Raw genomic sequence first — 24824 nt, 5'->3', positions numbered from 1 at the left:
GATTTACACAGTAAAAATTTCTGACATTCGAATTGTCTTAATGACATTTTATTTTTTAGAACCTAAAACAATAATTGTGGACTTGACAGCAAAATTCTAACCTTAACTTTTTTACGTGGCAAATGTGATGAAAAGTTGTACCGATTGAATCTGGCTTTGATTCTGATTGGTTAATTTTGGTGGGCGGAGCAGATAAAAAGTTATAACGGCAATACTATAGTTAAATATCATTCGTCTACTCTCGTGTCAAAAATGGATTACTCCCTAGGATTTAGGGATATTCGTTACTAGGTTGCTATACATTTGGTTAGGTTGGAGGCTATGTGGTTTCTGGTGACAAACAAAAGATATCCCAAAAATGTAAGACAGCAAATTAATTGTAACAGTTGCAAATGACTAATTTCTCGCTAAGTGATAGATGATTTTTCGTTTCACAATCAATTTTGGTTACTGGCGGCATATTTATTTGGATTTAATCTCTCAATTCAAAGTAACCAACCTTAGGCATTCAAAATAACTTTTGAAAATTCTAGTTACACACAACATGAAAAACGTTATTTCCCTAAAAGTTCGAATTCTAGGGAGTAATCCATTTTTGACACGAGAGTACAAACAAAAGCTTTGGATCAAAACTTACCTAAACTTGTATGATGATTATTTAATAAATAAAAATCAAGCTTTTTACATAATTATTTTACTTTATACTACATTCATTTTCTTTACCTACGAACCAGACGCTAAATAAACTTTCATATTCATGGCATATCCGTAGAAAGCTACGGGCAATTTACCCTTCAACAAAAGAATTACTTGTGTAGGGGGTTGGGTCACTTTCTCTTGCCAGCCAGATTAGTCATAAAAAGGATCATTTTAACAAATATGAACCATCATAAAGTACTGCTGACCACACTGGAACCGTTTCCCTTCTCGTCAAAATTTATTATTCTTGAGGTTGGTCCTCCTCGCAGTCATTTAACTCCCGTTATTGTAAATCCTACTCGTAAAGATAACAAAAATGCCACAACCGTTAGTGGCTGCATTGTCCCGGATCCCAAGGTTTAATTTTAGCATATTTTAAATCGTTTGTGAATTTGTAACGTCGTCACTATTTATTTATATTGAACAGGTCTTTTCAAGCAGACGTCACCGCTTTGCTTTTCTTGCCGATTTTTATTTAAATTGTCGACAATTTCCCAAAACATTTTCTCTCACTTAAACACTGTACACCTCGCATCGTTTAAATCGCAGTTTATTGTTTCACCTCTGCCGAGGAAACGCAAAACCTGTCAGAATTTGGCACCTGCGAAACGAAGCAACATTTAGACAGCTTATTAATATTTCATTAATGGTACAATTCAAAGTACCATTTTTTACAATCGCTCTCCGAAGGTCGCATTTACATCGATTTTTTGCTTTCTCCTTCAAGTAATTCGAACAAAATCACTACATTCTGCGTATTACATCCGTCCAATCGGATTTGTATACTCTCACGAAGTAAAATAAGCATCTGGTCTGCTAATATTCAGCACGAATTTTAGGTGGAATTAAGTGTGTGCGTCATAAAGCGAGATTAATCAAACACGGTCTAACAAAAATATTTATCCGATCGGGTTAAAATTGTACTAACTATACAAGAAAGTGCGGTTTTTTTGGGTTATTTCAACACGAAAAATAATTTTCGGAGTTCCTAGTGCGTTCAGGATCGACCAGAAACTTTGACAGTTTTAGCTTTTCCACTGGACGACTTGGCAGTTTCTCTTGAGGCTTAATAAATTGCGTTCAAAGGATGTAAGGAATACTGCTCAAAATTCACATCCTAGCCTCTAGCAAATGTCTGTAAATTAAGATTAGGTACCAGTGTTTGTTTGAATACTCGGAATGTCCAGTCGTTGACTTATAAGACAAAATTCCTGCATAACTTTGCTAGACAGTACATGTGATAATATATGCCAGTGTTAGTTCTAAAATAATCTCGTTAGTTAGAGCCCCTTATTTACATGTATATGACCCCAGTGGAAGGCAGACTTGGCAATATACGTACGGAAAGTTGGGGAAAATTATGCCTCGGAGAGATGTTAAATGTCCCATTGTTATACGAAAGTTACAGAAAACTTTAATGAAATATTTTGGCCATTGTGTTCGTAACAAAGTTTGTTGCGTTGATTTTATTATTTTTGGGCGAGGTTGGCACAACGGTCGCTACATTTTTTCCCCTCTTTATTAGTCGAACAGTCCCACAAAAAGACAACACAGCCGCGCGAAATAATTTTCATTTGTTAGACTAGCAGCGACTGCAAATATAAAAGTAACTTTGCAAGTACCGTACCCAACATAATTTTTTAATACATCATCATTATCACGAAAGAAATATTTTTTTGGTTGGACACACTGTTTGATTTCCGTCACTAAAGTGCCTGACATGCGGACCTATCAAAATGATCACAACATGTTGCTGAATTTCCTGCGATGTCTGAGTATTGTTCTATTGCAAACTAGTAAAACTGACAACAATGCGCTAGACATTGGCGCAATTTATAACCTCAAACTTAGAAAAACATACTTAACTTAATTCAACAGACAACTTTATTAACAAATTAAATGCAAAATTTCCATGGCCCCCCATTATGCCAAAACAACAAGAATGCATTTTAAATACCGTTATTTAATTGTTCGCAAACGTCAAAATTGAACTTGGTTTATTTATTAAACCATCTTAGTCGTGGATTTTTCACAAACCAAAAATAACTCTGCAGTTAATAAAGCATTTTTTTAAAATAAATCCAGCTTGAGCTTGCAACTCAAAATTTGTACGTCTTTCACAGGTCTCAACTTGTCGACGAAGGTAATTTCTTGTTGCTAGCCAGGTGATGGTCTTTTAACCTTCATTATCCATTAAATACCGATAATTACGTACAAGTGAAGCATTTGAAGATAAAGAGTTTCATACACCTAGTAATTTCTGAGCAAAAAATTACCACCTCGGTTTTTCACATTTGTTAAAATTTATATTTTACGATGAACTAAACTCAGACGTGATTTCCAAATTATTTCGGCACCGAAAACAGTAATGTCATCGGGATTTTAGTAAAACGACCAGTTTTTGTCGTCGTAACTTGATCCGTTCCTTTAATGTCATATTTAAATGTCAAAGAATGAATCAACGAATATATTAAAAAAAAACATCTAACACCTGGTAGATGCATTTTATTTTAACGAATTGTTAACACTGCAGTTCCTAATTTTTTCACTCGTATAAAAAATTTAAAGTAAAAGTGAAAATAAAATAATAACAAAAGAGATATTTTTTCTTGAAGTTTTTATAATTAACAACAAAACAATTATGTAGTAAATTTTACTTTTTCAAAACAGTCATTCGCATTTTGCTTCTTTTGTGTTCTCCAGAATTCCAGAAATACCCAAAAGGTAAACTAAAACGTGATCAAGAATGACCGAATCTGTTAGTAACAATGAAAATTTGAATGATTTTGGTACCACTGTAATCTAAACATATTTCCGGTTGTCAGCTTTGACAGAGTTGACAGGCGAATTTGACGTTTACCATCAAAGGGTCATTTTTGTAATAGCATAAACAACCTAATTTTTTTTTAATGTCTGATACCGAAGTGTTCAAATATCAAAAATGTTCCGTGATTGACTTTATGTTGGTTAAACAATAAATATCCCTATAATGGCACAAATTAAGCACGATACAAGTTGGCACAACTGCTTTAGAGACATTTATAGTCCAATTTTTTTTTTTAATCAATTGTCAATGTCAAAATTCCCTCAAAGATCAGGTTGTACCACCCTAAAACCTTTCGTTTCGGGACACCTCTATCGTAAAATCTCCCTACATCAGGTTTGAGGTTATATCAGTAATTTTCAAATGTCAGAAAAGTTTCAGGTGTAACCAAATTTTATACCAAAAGGCAAGAAATAAAGACGGTAATCACTCTAAAAAGTGCAACTTAACATATACGGGAAAATGGGAATTTATTTAATGGGTTATATAAGCAGTTTACCTATTCATTTTCAGAATCTAACCCCCAATCGTCTTCCGAATATGATTCTGCGGAAGAGGAATGTCCTCAATTGGTAGATTTCCCATCAATTTTTTCCAGTCCTCTCTAATCAGTTCCTCGCAGTGACGAACCCATATATTAAAAGAAAATACCTCAAATATGATGTGTGCATCTTTACTGCAATTTAGCATGGTCGGTTTTTCTACCTGCATTTCTTCACGTAATCTAATCATAGCCAATTTTTCTCGTTGTGTTAGATCCTTGTTTTCGGAAACTCATTTAACTTTGTATTTTTATTTAAATGTAATTGCGCCTTCAATAGCGCAAGCGCCTTTACATCAAAATGATTGACATATTGACATTTTACGTTGCCAATCTAATAACTATCAAATAACCAGTGGTTTATACCAACATGACAACACTTTGCGTGATCAACAATGACTGAGTCTATTGGGAATTGAACATTTTGGTGTTTTTTTGGTCTCGTAATTGGCACTGATCGGATGTTTTAACTTGACACGACATTAAAAAAAAATAGGTTATGTTTATTCTACTACAAAAATGAACCTTTGATGGTAAATTTCAAATTTGCCTGTCAACATTGTCCAAGCTGACAACCGGATATGCGTTTAGATTACAGTGGTACCAAAATCATTAATTTTTTCATTGTTACCAACAGATTCAGTCATTCACGGCGTATAATGCCGTTAAAAGAAAGAAAGCTTTATTATTATCATTTATTATTAATTTTAAAATTTACAGTATGTACTTCTTTTTAATGAAACAAAAAAACAAAAAAAATTATTTCACTCGGATTAAAATCATTTTGAAATTTTTTGAAGGTAACTTTTCGAAAGAATTGTACATTTTCCAGTTTGTTTGGTTCGTTATCGATCGCGGTTCCGGCGTGAAGGTTGTTCTCTGCACGCAGCGTGCAAGAATAGCAGTGCATTTTATTATAATGGGGGTCTGCCTGATAAGATAGGTAAGAGCCGTCGTGCGGGTCATTAAAAGATCAATAATCCAGAGCGAGCCATCCACCGAGGCCATCTCCTTACGCATTAAAATAGCCTTTTTCCCGACAACTCCGCCGTAGGCCGCGACGGTTTCCCCGTTGATCCGGCCCTGGAGCCGATTCGGCGCTCCCAACCAAATAACGTCGTTATAAATTTTGGCGATTTACGACGTCTGCGTAATTTATCGCCCTCGATCGGCACAAGTGACCCCCGACCTGACGCCAATTAACGGCGATTGGGGGAAGAGCCGATTGGGCACCCAGTCACCGGCAGTCAGCGCCAGAAGTCTCGTGGTGAGCAGAGCGACCGGCTCTGGTCAAGATTTAGTTGGTGTCTGTACTTTGGCCGAGCGTGAATCGATAGGCGAGCGATGTGTCGAGTGTAGAATCGGTGATGAACTAAATCCGGGACACTTGGTGGACGTCTGCGATGTGGCTGCACACCGTCCTGTCCTTCGGGTGCCTCCTCGTCTTCAGCGCGGCTGCGGTGAGCGCCCCAACCCCCAAATCGCTCCTTCCTCAAATGTGTCAATTAGAGAGCCGGTTTCGGTGTCGATTGTCGCCCCGACGACTTCATCGGAGGGCCGCGAAACCCAAAAAGACACCGAGTGTCCGAGTGCTGTGCACCGCACACACAACGCCGCTAGCCTCGCTACGTCCTTCGGGGCATTTTTTACGTGGCTTCGGTTTGGACCTTTTAGAGTGGCTGACAGCTCCGTACAAGTTTCGCGCATTGTTGTGATGCATATTTAATGAGATGCAACATTCCAATCCTGACTTTGAGAAATGTCACCGCGAATTTCAGACGGTCGACGGTTTTTTTTTCCGACTTCTATCCGGAATAATAATGCGTCGACGGTCTGGTGGGCATCTTCTGCGGGACTTTCGCGGAAATCGAGGCATTTTTGCGAGGAACGGGCCGCGTTTACGAGCGATGCTCGTATATGGTCGACGCGAAATTAAAATTGTTATAAATCTTAACTGACTGGAAAATTTTCAGGCGGGTCTTAAAATAAATAATGCTTTACTATGTATAGGCAGGTAATTAATTTTTGCAATAACAAACCGGACACGTACTCTCTAAGCACGCTGAACAATTTATAAAGCTCCCGAAGTGGGGCTACCCACAATAAATTAACACTAAGTAATCATCACCTTCTAGTGGCCACCCGAAAATTAGAACGGTCTGTTTTGTTAACCTTTGCGACTGACAACTTACCTCTATTCCACTTTCGAAACTGGACGATGTCTATATATGTGATGACAACAATTATTTTCCCTGACTTAGTTTTTTGCAAATCATTATTATTAAAACTAAACATTCATAACTTCCGCCACAAGCAACACACTTATGAATACAACGTTTCGTTATTAACAGTATCGTATTTCATTCCAAATACTAATAAACTCGAATTTACATGTGATAACAACGATAACAAGAAACTACTGAAAAATTATTTAAATTATTTTGCCACACAAGAATTCATGTTTTCTGTCCAAAGTTATGATTTTCAGAATGGAATTAAAATATACCACGCTCGACTGCTCTAAAAACTTCCAATAATTAATTGCAAATTAACTTTTTCTCCCATATTGAGCCGTTATATTAATTAATTAAACTGTAGTTAATTGAGTCGTACAATTAGAGGAAGTCCAGCAGTCTAATTATTTTCTAATAAGGTAAAACAGGTTGAGTAAATTACATCCAGAGCACCAATTATTATTACATATTCTTCTTTTTAATACTTTTTGTAATCTTCAATTTGTTAATAGAAGCAGGTTTTTTGTGTTAAATGGGTTTGGTTTGGATTTAAAAAAATAGGTGAAGCAATGGACGTATAAAAAACGGAACGCCTATTTATTTATGGTTAACAACGACTAATGGAGAAAAACGACCTAAAAGAATTAATCCAATTTACAACACGTCAGTATAGAATACATAATGGTCATGATTTAAAACGTTTAATCCAGCAGATTATATCGACTATTGGTCAGTAATTTGTCAAGATAAATGACAACTTTTTCATTTGTTGATGATAAATTTAACGATTCTGCTTTTTAACTACAAAATCCACAGATCGTCTGCTGAAACGTTTTACTTTTAACACGCATTAATTATGTATTACGAAAATAGTTTTGCAAGTGATGCATTTTGTTTCTTTCCTACAGTAACTGGCGTTAAAACAATTTAAAACAGACACACCTTTACTCTCGCTTTTGCACATGTCAAACAAATTATATTTACACTTGGCCAATTCTCACTTCTCTACATCTTCGCTGGTGTCGATTTATAGCATCCATTTATCCCACCCAGATATACTTTTATTTATAATCACATGCTTATTCCGTCTGCTTTTAAAGTGATTTAGCACGCGTTACTCCAGACTACATTTTTATCAAATACTCGAGCGTCTGTGCGATCCTCCGGGGAATTTGGTACCCAACGAATTACACCTTCAGACCGTCAGTGTATTTTTTGTCGATGTGGACGCAATTTTGATCGCCTTTGTGGCAAAAATGACTTCACTTGTGAGGCAAATTCGCGCATTTTGAAACTTCCAGCTTACGCCACCGCTTGAGAACTTGTTACATTTATGAGAATCCCATTACCAATCATGTTACAACGTATTTGACGTATTACAGCTTGTCGGTACAAGAACGTATACAAACAACTTTGCTGTTCGTGTAATTTAAACAGTTTGCCATGTCAAGGAGCAAGTAGCGTTCGCTGCGTTTATTACAAACGCTTTTGCAAACCACCGCCACGAATAAATGACGATAAAGCGAGACTTACAAATTTTGTTCTCCGATCGTTCCAATGCGACATTTTTGAAAGAAAACTGCTCCGCCAGTTCTTGAGTATTCGCTCAACATCTGTAAATAAAATATTCATTGTCTCTGTGTATTAGCAAACAGAAGAGGCAAACCATTGACAAACGTCAGGTCGGGACATTAACATCAGGAGGAAGAACTGCAGAACAAATTTACAATAAGCCTCCTGACGCATCCATTCATTGTTCATTTACGAAGCTTAACTTTGTGCAATAACGTGTGTGATTCTCTTTGTCACGATTCATTTCTCTTGTTCTCTCCCATTTGATCGAGTCATTTATTTATTTACCAACAGCTCCCAACAAACTGGCCTTAACCACAGGTGTTAACACAATGAGGTTATGTGCACCTTTTTGTAAAATTTTTGTTTTGTTTACGTTGCCCCCCCTGAATTAGCATTTGAATTTTGAAAGTTTACGATTAATGTCATCATAACAGAAGTATGGAGCGTTGTTGGAGATTGTCGAATTAAAATGGTGTAAATTGGGTAATTTGGTTGTGATTTGTGCGCATTGCAGGGTCTGCACGGGGCCCACTACGCAAGAGCCACAAATTTTACCGTAAGTGTGACATAACCTCACTTGACGTTTTCGAAATGAAAAACAAAGAGCCGCTGCCGCAGGTGGTAGAAGTACAGTTGGGCCAGTTATGAAGACATTTCGTCAAGGTGAAAGAGTAACGATGACGGATTGTGGGTCTAATAAGCATTAAAGTCTTATTAGACACACCTTAGAACGGCGTGCAGCTCTCATTATCACCCGTTTTTTCCTGAAATTGACGGCTACCTGTCGGGCAGAAAAACCAGCGACCACCAGTTGCGACGGCTTTCTTTTCCTGAGTTATCACGTGTGCGAATTGTGCGAGGTAAATGCGAAATAAATGTCGGCGAATATGACGCGCAATTATTTATTACGTAGATGGAAAGCGGAAAAGAACGGTGCATCGGCGCCGGGAGATGTTGCGGAGGACGCGAATATCGAAGCCGTCGTGCACAGCTGTACGGCGCGAGTCCCCCGACCGAGTGATGGACGGCAGTTTGTCAAGTAAAAGGCCGGATAATCTGTAATTGAACGCCGCAGAAATAAGCAGCACTTGCATAATTGTAATTACACGGCGCTGCTTTTAATTAGAGAGACACACCAGCCTAAATGTTAGCTCGACGAGGGCACCGGCGGCAATTCAATTTGTTGTTTTTTGCGGCCGTCAATTTAGCCAAATTGCGACGTCGGCCGGCTCGTCTTTCGGGGGGCCATCCGGGCGTCCCGTAGCGAGATGGCGAGCGGTTTTGATACCAAAGGGCACCACGGCAATTATAGTTAGCAGGTAGATGAGATATGACATGATACAGGTGTGGAATACAATGGGTAGAGCTGCACGGACTGAACACCTGTTCACAATAGCAACAGGAATGCAGACCCAGTCAGTCGAACACCTGGGCAACCGGGATGCGTTGTTTGGTACCGTGCCGCGCCGTTTTTTACCCAAAAACAGAAATGCCCGGAAAGGGGCCCGCGGGCCGACCGTGATGCCTTCCCACGACCGACGCAGGACCGGCTTCGCCGCAATTAAAAAGTCAAGAGGCACGAGAGGAATTAGCGAAGGGCAACGGGAAAACAAACACTCGACGAGATGAAGAAGTAAACGAGAGAGTGTCAACAGAAATTCGGTTGGGTGACCTCGACTGGGCGTGTTTGGAAGTGAAAGGGTTGGCCGAAGGAACGGTGCTGGGTAGGTTACGATTTTCAAAAGTCAACTTGTCACTCTCGTTCGGATCGGACACACTAACTGGTCTCTGTTTGCCGGACCACTTAGTGTGCTGATCTCCATTAAGTCAATCCGGCTCGTCAAGAAGATGGTCATCTTCCAATTTCTTCTTTGAAACAAACAAAGACGACTCAATTGTCTGTTTTGTAGAGTTGCGAGTGGTAAAGTAAGACAGAACGGTGCGATTATTTTTCAAGCAGCAGCAGACTGTTTTTGGAAACTAGTCGAAGATGGACACAACCCAAACATTCACTAAAGATAGGTGCTGTAAAGTGTGTTACGTAAACTTCGTAAATTGTTACAGACCTTGGCCAACAATTTTCTAAAACGTAATGTAAATGCAGACGTTCTAAAAAAGCGCAAAATCGTCTGGCAGATCGGCGGGGTTTATGGCCAAGTAAATAAATCTGAGCTACTGAAGAAGGATGGAAAAAAGTCAAGATAAATACATAAAGCGGTGGAAAAAAATTGGTTGTTGAAAGCGAACTCGTTACGAGTTCTTGGCAGTTTACGAAAAGTGAGGTGGCCACTAATGCGGATCATTTTCGGCAAGCCAATTAGTAGTAACAGAATAATCACTGAATCTGTCATTTTATATTAAATCTGGTGAGCAGAGGCCAGTAAAGAATCTGAGAGAAGTAGCCTGTGAACTTGGTTCCGCATGTCTTTGATTGAACATTATTTTGTTGTCAGGTCCATTCCCGATTTTGTAGTTTTACGCCATTTCGAAAGGAAAGATGAGTGATGGTGAGTCACATGACAACTTCTCATAATGTTTCGATCAAAGACAAGCCGGGAAAAGGTCATTGGTTGCTGAGATCAGGTCCTTTTTGATTTCTCTGTACTATAAAAATGTTTGAAATACATATAGCTTTTGAGAGTTTCTTGCCAAAGGCTTCCTTGTTCCTTCTCTATTGATTTTGACATAACGTTACAAAAATGAAAAATCACTTTAGTGCTACAGAAAGCAGAAAATACAGAGTGAGAAATAAAATTGTAAGTTATGCAGTGTCCGTATCGAGTGGCATGTTATTGGCCCATCAGAATTTTAATTTTGTTGTCGTTTATATTCTCGATTAACATTTGCGATTTGCAATTCATGCCACTCGAGATTACAAAAAAAGCGGAATGAAGACGTCGCGCCAAAATAAAATAAATACCGAGAGAAAAGGAAGAAAAAAGATAAATAAATATTGACCAAGTTGATAGGATTTGCGTGGAGGAAAAAATGTGCAAATGCGAAACCTGTTTTTTCAGTTGGGTCGTCGTTTTGTATTTTCCCCCGTTCCAGCTTGACATCTATCTGGCGTCGAACCCGCCCAGCAAATTTTTCGTTTCACCGAGTGGCTCTATCTCTGAAAAATAAATTGGCTCGGTCGCCTCCGGGTGTCATAAATTCAGCCGGAATTATTACATCTGATGGCAGTTATTACGATACAGCACGGTATGTTGTGCAAATCGGCGGACACAGTGTTGCTTGAAAACGATTTTAAAATTTGTGGACCATCGGTCGGGTGCATTCCGCTTAGCGGCACCAAATTAGAGCAATAAAGCTGCGGCAAGGAGAACCTCTGCTCCTGGTTTGTTAAAACGCGCCGGCTGTCGAGGATCGTTTTCAAAAGCGCCCACTCCGCCGTCTTTTCGTCTTCCAACACCGCAACGTAAATCATCTGAGGCTATTGTTTCCACGAAAACCGTGACACCGACGGACGGTCTCTCGAGGTTCTTTCGTTCTCCGCTGACCCCGTGGGACTCTCCAAGACAATTCACGCCTCGGCCTCGCTACTAAACTATATTTACTCCAAATAAACATCACGACCCGGTTAAACGGGTTTAAACGGCGGGGATCCCGTGCCAAACCCCCCTCGGCCCTCGATTATCCGCAATCAGAGGCTTAATGGTGCTAAAAGGTCGGGAATCGGGACGCCGCACGCCCGCCATTTCTTAGCCCGACAAAATTATTTTTAATTCGTTTCCAGTCTACGTGCTTCAAGTTGGAATGATAAGATCAAAGATAAAGTCTGTTTTTTTTTTTATAATCAATGGTCAAAGTGTTGTCAGGTTGGTAGAAAATTCGAAACAGTGTATTTTATAAATCACGTTTGAAATATGTATTAACTTTTGAAATTGTCACATTTGATAATTTAAATTTAAATTAAACACGTGTCTCACACTCATAAACATAAGTAACATAACCTCAATAATGATCTAAGGGAAATCTACGGTGAAATTGAGATAGAACTGGTCCAAATGTCAATGATTTTTAATACATATACAGTTTGGTATTTTTCTGTATTTTGACACTGACAATTTATTATAAAAAAACGGACTATATAGTCCATTTTTTAATTATAGTCCGATGTATCAATTAAAAAGCAGAGCAACTGTCATATTGCTATCTCTTTTCAACATAATGTAAACAAACTATTGAATTCTTGTACGTATTGTATTAAGCGTGTCCCACTATGCATCTCGCTTTAGCATGTGCGATTAGAGCAAGACGCGAATTGTACGTTTATTCCACTAGCGACGTCAAATTTTTAGGTTACGTTTTAACCACGTTATTTGTGATAATTTTGTTTAATTTTGCTTGAAATGTCCTCCGTCTGATGCCAACGAAAAGCATGGTGACAGATCCTTTTACCGAATTTGTAAATTGCAAAAATTATATTGGAATTGCGCGGAAACTTGCAAGACTGGAAGTTAACAGGTAAGGGGGTGAACTAATTCATAGAGAGTTGTTTTGTGTTCATGGCGTTGCCGAAACAAAATCTAGGAAGAAAGAAAGACAGTCTAAACGTGGTTGTTTAGTGCTGTTTCCAACAATATATCTGACCTATTAGTTGATCAAAAGCGTTCTGAAGGGAGCGGTTTTTTGAAAAATAAAATTAAAACGGAGGAATGAATTTGCAGAAACACCAAGAAAGCACGAAAGAACACAATATCTGTCTCATGTTGCCTAAATAAATTTTCAAATATTGGTAGAACCATGCACTGCTGTCAAATGTCGAAAGCAGACGCAGGTCATGTCGACTTCTTGATTCGGACTAAGCTCATCGGACTATAATAAAAAAATGGACTATACCTATAATCTGTTTCAAAACAAGGCGATCTACATTTACCAGGCCAAGACACTGACCAAAGGCAGTGTGCTATGGAATGGCCTACCACAGTCTGACAACATTGCTTCACCAACATTTAGTGAAAAAAATCGAAATCCACTAAACCTGTCATTGTATTTACATTTGTCAAATATGAGTGATCTAATTTTACGACAGTTCAAAAATGCGTAATCGCATTGTAACATATAGTTTAAAACCACCTTAGGCACAGAACAATAACGGTGCTCATTACTGATAATATTTCAGATGCTCTGCTGTGTTCCAGACTATTGAAACAAGTTTGGTTATAAACTAACGCGAGGTGGGCATTTCCAACTTAAATATAACAATTTGTTCTCCCCATTGCCTAAATCCCATCCCATTTCTTGTAACTTGCTTCCCAGTCTCATTTCAAATTCGTTTTTAAAACCAAAAGATTTTCTCCAGTGATTGTGTCGTCATTACTAAATTTTGATTATTTTTTCCCAAAGTCTAATTTCTTCGTAATTAGAAGTTATTAGCACCGCGTTTGGCACAAGTCGCTTCATTTTGTCCCCATTGATAACTGTTCCGCTAAAATCTTTAGCACAAGCATGGCTACTTTTGCGAATTCATCACTCTTCGATTTTTAAAATCGCTTTCCAAATTGGCTTCGTTTCCTCATTTGATGGAAACTTAAATAAAAGCATTTAGCTACCTACGTAATTTGAAGAAGACGCATAATTTGAGTTGCAATTTGGTACGCAACACTTAATGACATTTTTAATTCAGTTTGATGAATTTGACCAAGGACTTGTCAAAATTTATTTTAAATGTCGAATTCGTTTCAAAATTTTTGGAACACCGTAGGTCATGGAATGGCCTACCAGGGAATGTGGCAACACAGCCAGTGTCCTGGCCTGTAACTTGAGACCGCCTTGTTCAAAATCAAAAATCCACCACCTGTTGAATTATGTTGGCAGAAAAAAAGAAATCCCTAGAATAAGTTTCATTTTTTTGGGTTGGCCCAACCTCCCGCCAAAATTTGACATTAAACTGTTAAGTTTATTTACGTAACACAAAAGAATTATTATGTACAAAAAGGTGGTAGCTACCATATCATAACTTTTGAGTGATATAATAAAATGAGAACAAAACACACGATGAATTACGACCTAAATGACTGTCAATAGTTTTCTTTTATAACCTCACTTTTTTCTGACGCTTGCAAAGACACTAAAAACAAAAGTTGGCGACGTTGTCGGTTGTATTTTCGAGATAGAATGCAGTGTTGGTGGATTTTTGATTTTGAAACAGATTATACCTACTATTCTTTGTTTTCACATTTTTTGAACGTTTAAAGAGCAGCAATTGCGGAACATTTTTCGTTGGACTGTCCAAGTCCCTGAAATTTTGTTATAACCAAAACCCTAACCTAAACAAACCAAGAGATGACCATGTGGACAATATCGAGACTTACCAGGGATGCCAACCCAGTAAATTTGCTTCAATCGTTTGTACCAAGTGACATAAAAAGTTGTGACATTTTTTTCAAATATTGGTCATTCTAATGACAGTTCCGTGTTTGACAATTGACATTGGCGTACTCACTTTTGAAGGGGGGCGTAAAATTCATTGAATTAATTGAAAAGCAGCCTATCAGCGTGATCAAAAAGGACTGTTTAAGTTGGCAGTACTGATTTTCACTTTTAAATGGTATAGCTGGAGTAACTTTCGGCTGTTGACGACTTCACACTGACAGCCCTCGTGTGACATTTGACATTCAAATGAAAACGCTGGAAATTTCAAAATAATTTATTTAACATGGTTCGAACACAGTAGTATCTTTAGTTAATTTTTAGTGTTGTTATTATGTTTTTTATTTGTTGTTCTGTATTTCAAGTTATTTTTTGTATCGTTAATTTTTATACATACATAACCTACAATTTTGTTGCTGTTGATTCCACATCAAATAGGTATCTGTCAAAAGACTTATACGGTTGCAGTATTGCAAACAGCCTAATCACAAAATGCTCTTATTATTGAAATTTTTTAATAAACAGTTGTCAAAACATTGCCATGTTGGTATGAGCGAAACAGTGATTTTTATGATAATACGATTAGTCACACTGAGTGTCAACATTTTTTAATGTAACTGAACCTGCGCCCTGACGAGCCAGAGTTTATTCCAAATTTGAAAAAGATTTGTCCTGATTTCTCATTAAATTTGTTTTGAAAATTAATTCACGGAAGAAAGGTACGGGAAGTGAAGTGAACATAACCTCAACTAAAATTTGATGTCAAATTGTCATACAGCTGGTCCATATGCACACATTTTAGGGTGGTACAATATAGTTTTTTAGTTAATTTTCACAATTGTTTATTAAAAAAATGTCATTATAATTGTATTGCCAACCTAAACAGTCCTTTTTGATAACCAGGTATTTTAATAAACGTTTAAAAATATGCAAATGATTAAAGAGAATGTTCGAAATGACGTCCGCTGCAAACAACATTGAATTCTTCTACAGCGTGATCAACAATGACTGAGTCTGTTGGCAATGAAACAATTGAAAAATATTGGTGTTTTTCTGTTTCGTAATTGGCACTGACCAGATGTTTTAACTTGACACGACATTAAAAAAAAATTAGGTTATGTCGGGTATGTTTATGCTATTACAAAAATGACCCTTTGATGGTAAACGTCAAATTCGCCTGTCAACTCTGTCAAAGCTGACAACCGGAAATGCGTTTAGATTACAGTGGTACCAAAATCATTCAAATTTTCATTGTTACCAACAGATTCAGTCATTCTTGATCACGTTGTATTTAGAAATGTTTATTCATTATTGTTTTAGAAAATTAATTAAGAGTAAATTCCAAAGTGACTTTTAGGCACGCCAGTGGCTTGACTTGAACATCAGCTCTTTGCCGAAGCTATCTTTCAAAAGTGTTACCAACCTCTCAAAAATATTCACAACCTTTTAGTCACCTGGTAGTTACTTGCTATCTATCTCCAGAAATAAAGAAGATATCAAAAAATACAAGAAACAGTTTATTTAACTAAATTATTACCGGGTGACTATTAATGAATGTGACTTTTTTCCTTAAGTTGGGAACTTTTTCAAAAATTACTTTGGTAAACCTGATATGCTAATAATCAACACATTGGCGTACGTACTTCATTTTGACATTAATATATATTATTTGGTATTCATATTAATAAACTGTGTCAAATAGGCGAGTACGCCAATGTTTATGTCAACAATAGTATTACCAACCAAAGGGAAAAGGATTAGGTCCGACTCTTTCGGCGCAAAACTCCGGTTTGATCAAATCAGACGTCGCAACGCGAGCCGACAACAGTTTAATTAACTGTAAATTCGTATCGGTATTTTTTAATTCAAAACTCGAGGCCAAACAAATAAAAGTTTGTTTAGACGTATTTCGCAACTGGAATAATTGTTGTGGCAGAGCGACGTCGAGGAAATCGCTCCTTTGTGGTAGATAATGCCGGACGAAAACATTTCGCCACTCTTCCTCTCGCAGGAACGCTGATAAACCGAAATGTAATTAATCAAAATGTGACACTTTAATTAGTGTTGCCTTTGCAATACGACTCGCCAGGTGAACCCGTGAGGTCCTAATGCACCAATCATGCCTGCGACTCGTTAATTAGCAACTAATAGAGCTCGTCTAGCGAATCTTTGGAACATTGAACTCCCGCCAGATTTAATTGGTGGTGCTAATAATTCCCGCAAAGCTTCGACATTCTTTCGCGATGCAAATGCGATTATTTGGTATTCATCGCGTGTTGGAGATTTTAACGATGTGCGAAGCCGGCATGGCCGACACATTTTTTAACTTTTCCTCGGTTTTGTTCTCGCATACTGATCCCGACCGGTCCGGAATTGAGACATTATTAGCGAAAACATCGCCACTCGGATGTTCCCAGTAATTGGTCCGTTGTCCTGCTCGCACGGGAACCCAAGAGCCTCTTGTAATTATTTACAAGGGCAACTAGTTGCAGATCAATACAGCAAAATCTCTTCGGCCGGCGTCAATTAGCGAACACTGTTCACCTGGTAATTTAGATGAAGCGTTTTTAATGAGGCGAACGGTCGTTAGCGCCTATTTCACTCGCCAAGAGAAAACTTTGTACCGGCAGGAGAAGGATCCGGGATTGTGACAGTTTGGTTCAAAATCGATGACCCATCAGGAGAATACTTTTCTTCTGACTAAGATTTAAATCTGAAAATGTGTTTACATGGATGCATGGGATTTCAGAGGCGAGTTAAAAGGCTTATCTGTTACGAACAGGTGTCTTGTACGCCGTAATGTATGCAGGTATGAATGTAACCAAAGGATGATCTATTAATATTAACTTATCGATGAAAGTGCCAGTTGGAACCTGTTGAAATGGGCAAACTTGAATATTTTATCCGTCTGACCAACGCGGAAATTAAATTTTAATAGACTGGAATGTTATTTTTGTTACAACTCTGAGAGAAGCTACTGTGTAAGCTACGTGATAAATGTCATATTTGACACTTGTTATTTCAGCACACTGTGATTTGATCTCGTTTACGAGACTGACACTGATGGCGCAATTTCTTCTGCGTCGCAGTCGAGACCATGGAGGAACTCTCCAAGAAATTCTCATCATCGTCAAAAAATTCCACAGCCGGACCAGATTTTTTTTACTTTATTTACTTTGCGGTCTGGTACGGCCAAAAATGACCTAAATTAAATCGTTACAAGCGAAGTGTGAAAATGTGAATTTTTAGCATTTATGTGCTAAAAGAAAAAGTTAATGCGTCAGATAATAAAAAAAAATATATTTCTTTTGTGGTAATTTTTATTTCCTCCAGGTTCTGCACCCGTTTACAGGAAACTTGAAAAATCAACTCAAATTAAGCATTTCCAGATTGTTTAAAACCTCTTGGACGCCATAACACTTGCACTAATCAGAAAAACAGTGCATTTCGAGGCATTTTATCAATAGCTTGCCAGTTTAGTTCCAATTGAGGTCAGCAAGATAGTGATCTGATTTATTTAAACATTGCGAAGTACGAAGGAAATGGAAATGTGAATGTGTATTTGTTGCGGTGGCGCCGTCCGATAACACGGACGATTTTCAATAAATCATGAGAGAAGAAAATGTTATCGACGTAGATCCCGCGCTCGCGACTCACATCTTTAATCATGTCATGTTTGAATTCCACACGTTTTTATGACTATTCTGACCTTTTTGACGTGATCAAACTTTATGCGATACTGATATTTACAAATGGTTTTTCGACGTGATCACTCTTTGGAAAATGGACAAGCTCTCTCTTCCGCCGGCGCTTTTTTATTATTCAAAACTTCGTCCCCTTTCGTAATGAAAACGTCGCGTTTTTATGCGGCTCTTGGTGCTCCCGCCGCATTCAAATCTGGTCTTTTTATGGAAGAAAGTCTCGGAATAAAAATCCTTTCCCCACGGCAATCCGCCCCGTTTCTTCGCCCGGGTGGTGGATTTCCTTTTGAATCGGTTTTATTTGCAGGAAACCCCCTGCAACCCGAAGGCTTGCAGCAAGGATGCGGACAGCGAGAAGAACGTCTGCGGTTCTGACGGATTGACCTACCCGAACCGGTGTCACTTCGAGAAGGCTCGCTGTGCTAACGCGAATCTGACGTTGACGAAGAGAGGTCCTTGCCGACAACAGAAGCTCTGTCGAGATTGGCAAATTTACAGGCACTCTTATCCTGACTACAAATTTCAGGCGAATTGTCGGCCAGATGGGAGCTACGCCGCGGCGCAGTGCCATCCTGACACCGCATTTTGCTGGTGCGTCACTCCCCAGGTGAGAAAAAGAAAAAATTGTTAAGCTTGTCGTTCTGAAAGACTCGGGGACGTGTGTGACACATGAGGGTGGTCGTGTCAAGTCGTGCAGTTTGAGCAGTACTTTTTTTTAAATTAAATTTTATGATAGAAATATTTTTCAGTGTTTTTCCATTTCTGTGCGCAAATGGTGGAACCGAATTTTTACGATCTATCATTCACGTAGTAATTTATAATAAATTCAAAATAGGAAAGTTAGAGTTAACCCTCTGCGACGGAGTTAGAAGTTCAAACAATTTATTGGCTCACGTAAGCCCAGTCGAAGTGTTAGCATCTGGCGTAATCATTTGAAATAACAGTTAAGACTGTAATAACTTTTGGGTGCTTAATATTCTGACGTAATTTTGTGTCAAGCAAATTATTTCTCCGCCCATAACCGTCAGAAATATCTAATGCTGACTATTCCTACGAGAAAGTGTGGTGCATTTTATTTAAAGTTTACTTGCGGTCTGTCCCACATCAAAACTCAGTAGATTATATTTTGTACGAGATCTAAAGACCATTTCATGGCCAACTTCATCTAGCTTCCGCTGCGCTCCATACGGCCGTCCCAATAAGGGTCTAAAGTTGATTCAGCTAACCTAAAAAAATCGTTTGGTAACTAGCCCCATCTGTTGCAAAATTTTTAACATAAATCTTTATGGGTTGATGGGGAAACCGTGTTTTTTTGTCAGTTTGGCGGAAAAATGTGAACCGGAATTGATACTACCCTTTCGACTGTTAGAGAAAATTCGAAATTTAAGTAAACCAATTATTATTTTTAATCGCAGTAACACCATATATGCAGCTTCATAGCAGGGTATACAGAGTGATCAACAAGAAACCAAATCAAGAGTGCTACCTCATCTTTTGTTTTATCGAAACGTATTTCTATCATGGATCAGCCGCTTTTATTTACTTGCTGTAAACACTCGTTTTGTTGGTTGCCTACCTCTCAAAAATCTATTATTAATTGCCTTTATAAATTTTTTGTAATTCATGAATAATAGATTTAAAAGCAAGTTATAATTAATTATTATTTATTATTGATTAGGGAAAAAACACACAGTTACACAAAATTCCTTCATAAGGCACAATCTTGAGTTACAAAATTTTAAAAATTATTATTTTTCACAATTCTTTGTTTTGTTATTTTCTGTAAGTGTAAAAGTTATTATTCTCTCATTTTTGGGTAATTGAGAACTTACTCGTATTTTTCTAGCAATGTTTAAAACATTTAAATTACTCCAAGGTCAAAAAATAAGTTTTCACAAAAACTGCTCAAAATGTTCTCCATTGTGGTCCAGACAGAATCAAACTCGCCTCTCATAATTTCAAAAACCCTTATGAATCTGTCAATTTGTTTAGGGTAATGTGTGGGTTTTATTTCTTGCAACACACAAAGGGAAACAAATTAATATCCTTCTTAAAAATTTTCTGATAAGTGCCATAACACAATTTAACTTGCTGTCTTAAACGCCTTATGAAAGTTGAGGGATGTTCCTTGATAATTTGTCGAACATTTTGCACCATTTCTAAAATTTGAACTAAGGACTGACCTGACTTCTTCTTAATGATGGATTATGATGTGCTAAAATTAGGCACTATAATTTTAAGACATTGATAAACTTGTTGATAACCAATACCATCAGGTTCGGACATCTGGCTTGAAATTCTTCGGTGTAAGGGGGTACAAAGTAAGGCCAGTCTTCATTTTCTTGTTTCACCCTCTTTCGAAAATAATCTAATAAAAATGCCTTCTCTTTAATGGTAAAACCCATTTTACAACTTATTCTGGGATAATTATTGCTTACAACTTCAATAAACGTCTGTAAACTTTGCCGAAATCGAAGATTTGTTTTCTAGGTTAAATCACTTAAATTGTCAACAACAACAACCTTGGATTTTGAAATGTGACATTTCAACCAAGCATCTCCGTACCAGTGGCGTCGCGTTTGGCAATAAAGATGATAATTTACTTACTCTTACAAATGTAAAATGTTGCCCTTGTTAATCTTATAAATTGTTTCCCTTATCTTATAATAATAATAAATTGCACAATTATAATTCCAACGTCTAAAATTCATAAGGTATCATTTTTTATTAAATAGCGTTTGAGACCATAAATTGTCTACGCCCATGTTTTCACCGCTTATGTGCATATGATTTTGCTACGACGTGACCGATAATTTGCAACGCTTGCTCTGATTTGGATTCTTGTTGATCACTCTGTATTGTAAAAAAATTAAATGAAATATTTCACTGCGACAGTTGTCTCTCTCCTATATTGTCTTTTTCAACCCCTGGTCCTCTTTTACGTTCAATTAATCTTCAAAATCGTGGCGGTTTAACTTATCCAAATTATCAGTTTGTATTTTTTTTTAAGAATTGGCAGATATTGCCACCACAGAAATTTTATCATATTTGACCCAAGAATAGTATATTTCAAACCAAGGTAAGAAAGTGGTTTCTTGCAGACCGCAGGCAAAGATTATAAACCGAGTCGTAGACGAGGTTTGTAAGTGCCTAAGGTCTGCAAGGACACTTTCTTAACAAGGTTTGAATACAATTTTTTTCCCTACCGGCACAACTTTGTTGAAAAAAGTCAAAAAAGATGGTTATATTCGTGATTAAAACGAAAATTTTGAAAATTGAATAGTAGGCTGTGTTATTTGTTTAATTAACTTGTCATCGCATTTGAAGATTTGAGGTTTGTTCGAAAATTTGATATAAACAGGGTAAAGTAATCTACCTACCTAGCTTATCTGTTTATTTTCCAGATTATATGATTGACCTACCAACTTACTTCATTGAATTGGCTTTCATTTATCAATAACTTATTTCACTTTTGACACTTTTGACATTTGTATTTTGGTACAGTTTTACCATAAACATTTCATGATTAACTTTCTTACCTTAGCGAGAAAGTTGAATTTTCTCACCTCAAATGAGGTATCCACAGCCTACATTTCTAACCGGTAGGGAGAAAAATATTTTCAAACAACTCGTAACAATTTTACTTCCACATTTAATTCGTAATTCCCTCTTTATCTGTAACACACATAAAGACAAAATTTGTAGTTATTATAGAATTATTGATGAAACCACTTTTAAATAATAGTTGTTCACAAAAAACTGATTCCATAAAAAGAAAATCAATTGCTAATAAACCCATAAGTGGAAATGTCTTAAAATTATAATACTACGTATCTACCAAAGAGATACCTACATACCTACCTACCTATCCACCCATTTAGGTATGTTTTTTAGTTATCACTCCTTTATGCTGTTTAAAATTAAGTTACTTTCGAGTTTTGTTCCTTTTCCATTCTTTTATGTAAATAATGTATTAAATATAGTTATATATTTTCCAGTTTTACAAGACTATTACATATTTTCGTTTGATTTTCATATCTTTTTGAAACTTCATGACTTTTGAAAAGAAACGTCAATCATTGTTATTAACATTTTTCTCCGCTAGTTGGAGCTAGTTACCAAACGATTTTTTGAGGTTAGTAGAATCAGTTTCAACAATGAAAATTGGCGTATTGGGACGGCCGTATGGAGCGCAGCGGACGCTAGATGAAGTTGGCCATGACCATTTTTACTATAAACTCCATCCATTTTCAATACACACAACTAAATCTAGTGATTTTAGTAACTTTTGTGGTGTAATAGGATACAACTTTTTTCTACTGTAAATGCAATGTCACAGATAATAATTCAGGTTATGTGTATTTTGAAGAGGTTATAATGTACGATTATTGTCATTTTTGACAAATCTCTAATCGAGTCCCGCAATCAAGCAAAGTAGACTAGTTTTGAATATTTTACTTAAAATATAGTATCTACAGGTTAATATTAAATACCGTCATTGAAACCAGCAAGTAGGTGTACCTTAATAAACATTAACAGATTTTAACGAAAAGATTTCAGAGCAGGACACAGAGTGGAAGCATGATACATTCAAAATGAATAGTGCTCAGGAGCAAACCCTCTCAAGTCAAGCCTGAAAGCCTGAAGCGCACAACGGCGCAAATATTTCTTCACTGTTCCATCGTGCGTCGTTTCCATTCTGTGCCTGTGCCCCCGATCCAGAAATTACTCCGTACTTTTCCTTCAGATATCTGTAGGAGATTGAAGCTAACATTTTAAATAAATCAATTTAAATTAAAAGTGGATTTATCAACTTACGGCAAAAATTTCCCCAACCATTCGGTAATCTGGCATCCTCCCCAAATTTGGACCATTTACTTCCCAAATGTTTTTAAAACACCGGTGAACACTTTGTTTTATTTCTAAAGTGAGGCATTTTCTCTTTATAACACTGCCTGTGGCCTCCATGATATCGCTACTTAATCGTATTTTTTTCAATTATAATCTGACAGTGTCAAATTTTTTGACAAATTCAAAACGCCCGCTTTGAATGTTCAATATTAGAAAAAATAAGACACTGTCATTGCAATACAAAAAAAAGAAAATTCCCTAACACCCTAACAGTAATGTATATTGAAAATGGATGGAGTTTACTTAATTCATTATAAATGTACATTTTAGCCGGCTATGGAAAGCTGATTTTAGTTTGGTAACCCTGGCTAAAGGCCCGCTTCTAATGTTTTGTTTTGTTATGGTTACCAATCATGTTGTCGAGTCTGAAAATAATTAATTTGTATTTTCCGCGTAATTTATCAACAATAAACACATTTTGAGCAAAAGCGTATCATTTTAAGGTTAGAAGCGGGGGTGTCATTTGTCAACGACTAGGGCTAGTAACTTTTGTGATGAGAAAGCGAAAGGTGCATTTACACTCGATTGCCTCCTAGATGCACATTTATAATACATGGAGTATACATACATTTCATAATTTATAGAAAATACTGAAACTAAATAAAAATTAACAAATTAAAAATTGTCGTTTACTGAATTTGAGGGATTGTCAATGTAAATTTTGCGTTTATTTCAGAAATCAAAAGCATAAGACAAATCATTGTTTAGTAGGTAAAAATTAAATTTTATTGAGACCATAAAAACTTAATGGAATCAAGATCTTTATACCTATTTTGCTCAAAATGATTGATTGAAACTGTTACTCATATTCTTTAAAATTATTTAAATTATACTAATTCGCACAAATAGATAGAAAAATTGACTGTAAAAACTTTCGTTAAATTTTTTTTTTTTTTGTACTGCAGAAGTTATTTCGTAGATTGATCTATATCTGCTTAATTGTTATTAAATTAAACTCAAAAGGGGTCAAATTTGTGAACAACAATATCGCTTAGGTCTCCTTGTTTTTGATTTTTGAGGTTACGTTATGTGGAATTTTTCTACATTAAATTCAAAGATTCAAAGACATTTTGAAGAAAATGTTTGTTTTGACAGTACATACTTAATATACACGGTTGTATCCAAGTTGGCGTAAAAACTGAACGTAAAATTTATGGTTGCCGCTCCATATGAAAATGATCAAAATTATGTGAATAAGTGAATACACACCGTTTACTCAATTGACACCATTGACAGTTCACGCCACGTTAGAGTTATATTTGTATAGAGCGGCAAAATTTCATAACATGAACATATGGCTTGCTTCGACTACAATCATTTATAATGGCCCTGTACAATTTTCTCTCTTCTCATTCTGAAGTATCAAATTTAAGATCAACATTTGTATACTGTATCTGTACTGTATTTAATACTTTTAGTTCGTTTGCTGAGAGTGTACCCATAATCTAGTAACAAAGATGTCGTTTGTGTCAAAATGAAGAACGGAGGTTTGGTGATCTTTAATAATAATTGGGTTGTTCATAGAAGTCAATAATACTCGTAATTAGATATGGTACAGGATTGTGTGTAATTTTTGTTTACAAAAATGATGGCAATAACGAAAAACAAAAGGAAAAATTCATCCCAAAGCAGATAATTTGTCCCAAATAAAAAATTAAAATAGTCATTGGCGTAGGGCTAGTAACTTTATCAATACTGCCAACCTAACGACACTTTGACAATTTAGGTCTGTAATGGATCAGCTTTAAGATAATAAATTTAGTTTGTTTTTATTTTACGAGTAAATACGGCAACTGGGGAATAGAGTAATTAATTTGATAAAGTCTATAAAGGAAACGTTCAAATAAACGTGACAAAGTTGAAAATTGGATAATTATAAAACTAAACAATGAATAATTTGAAAAATCATGGATACCAACTCGGGTAATATGAAAATAACTAGTGAATCTAACCAATTTAAG

General features: G+C 36.7%; 1 protein-coding gene and 3 long non-coding RNA genes across 6 annotated transcripts in view; 2 read left to right on the top strand and 2 right to left on the bottom strand.

Moving 5' to 3' along the window:
* The first annotated feature begins 5299 nt into the window (after positions 1–5299).
* magu (SPARC related modular calcium binding-like protein magu) overlaps positions 5300–24824 on the top strand; it is a 31348-nt gene continuing 11823 nt past the window's right edge. Inside the window, exons 1-2 of one of the 3 annotated variants that reach the window (XM_069049206.1) lie at positions 5300–5524; positions 18260–18559. In XM_069049206.1, the coding sequence (XP_068905307.1) occupies positions 5468–5524; positions 18260–18559 (357 nt within the window). In that variant the 5' untranslated portion in view covers positions 5300–5467. The remainder of the gene's footprint in view (positions 5525–18259; positions 18560–24824) is intronic. The other 2 variants (XM_069049196.1, XM_069049215.1) reach the window with 2 other exon arrangements.
* On the bottom strand, positions 7745–8257 carry LOC138131961 (uncharacterized). The gene is made up of 2 exons (XR_011159953.1): positions 7965–8257; positions 7745–7911 (listed from the first exon to the last, which is right to left on the bottom strand). It is a non-coding gene; the product is annotated as an uncharacterized lncRNA (long non-coding RNA).
* LOC138131954 (uncharacterized) lies at positions 8282–13893 on the top strand. The gene is made up of 2 exons (XR_011159952.1): positions 8282–8733; positions 8787–13893. It is a non-coding gene; the product is annotated as an uncharacterized lncRNA (long non-coding RNA).
* Positions 19600–20479, bottom strand: LOC138131952 (uncharacterized). The gene is made up of 3 exons (XR_011159950.1): positions 20223–20479; positions 19785–20167; positions 19600–19732 (listed from the first exon to the last, which is right to left on the bottom strand). It is a non-coding gene; the product is annotated as an uncharacterized lncRNA (long non-coding RNA).

The sequence above is a fragment of the Tenebrio molitor genome, chromosome 1 (genome assembly GCF_963966145.1).
Source record: "Tenebrio molitor chromosome 1, icTenMoli1.1, whole genome shotgun sequence".
In the NCBI taxonomy this organism is placed as follows: Eukaryota; Metazoa; Arthropoda; class Insecta; order Coleoptera; family Tenebrionidae; genus Tenebrio; species Tenebrio molitor.
Note: the sequence above shows the minus strand (reverse complement) of the source record. Positions and strands in the feature narration are given on the sequence as shown.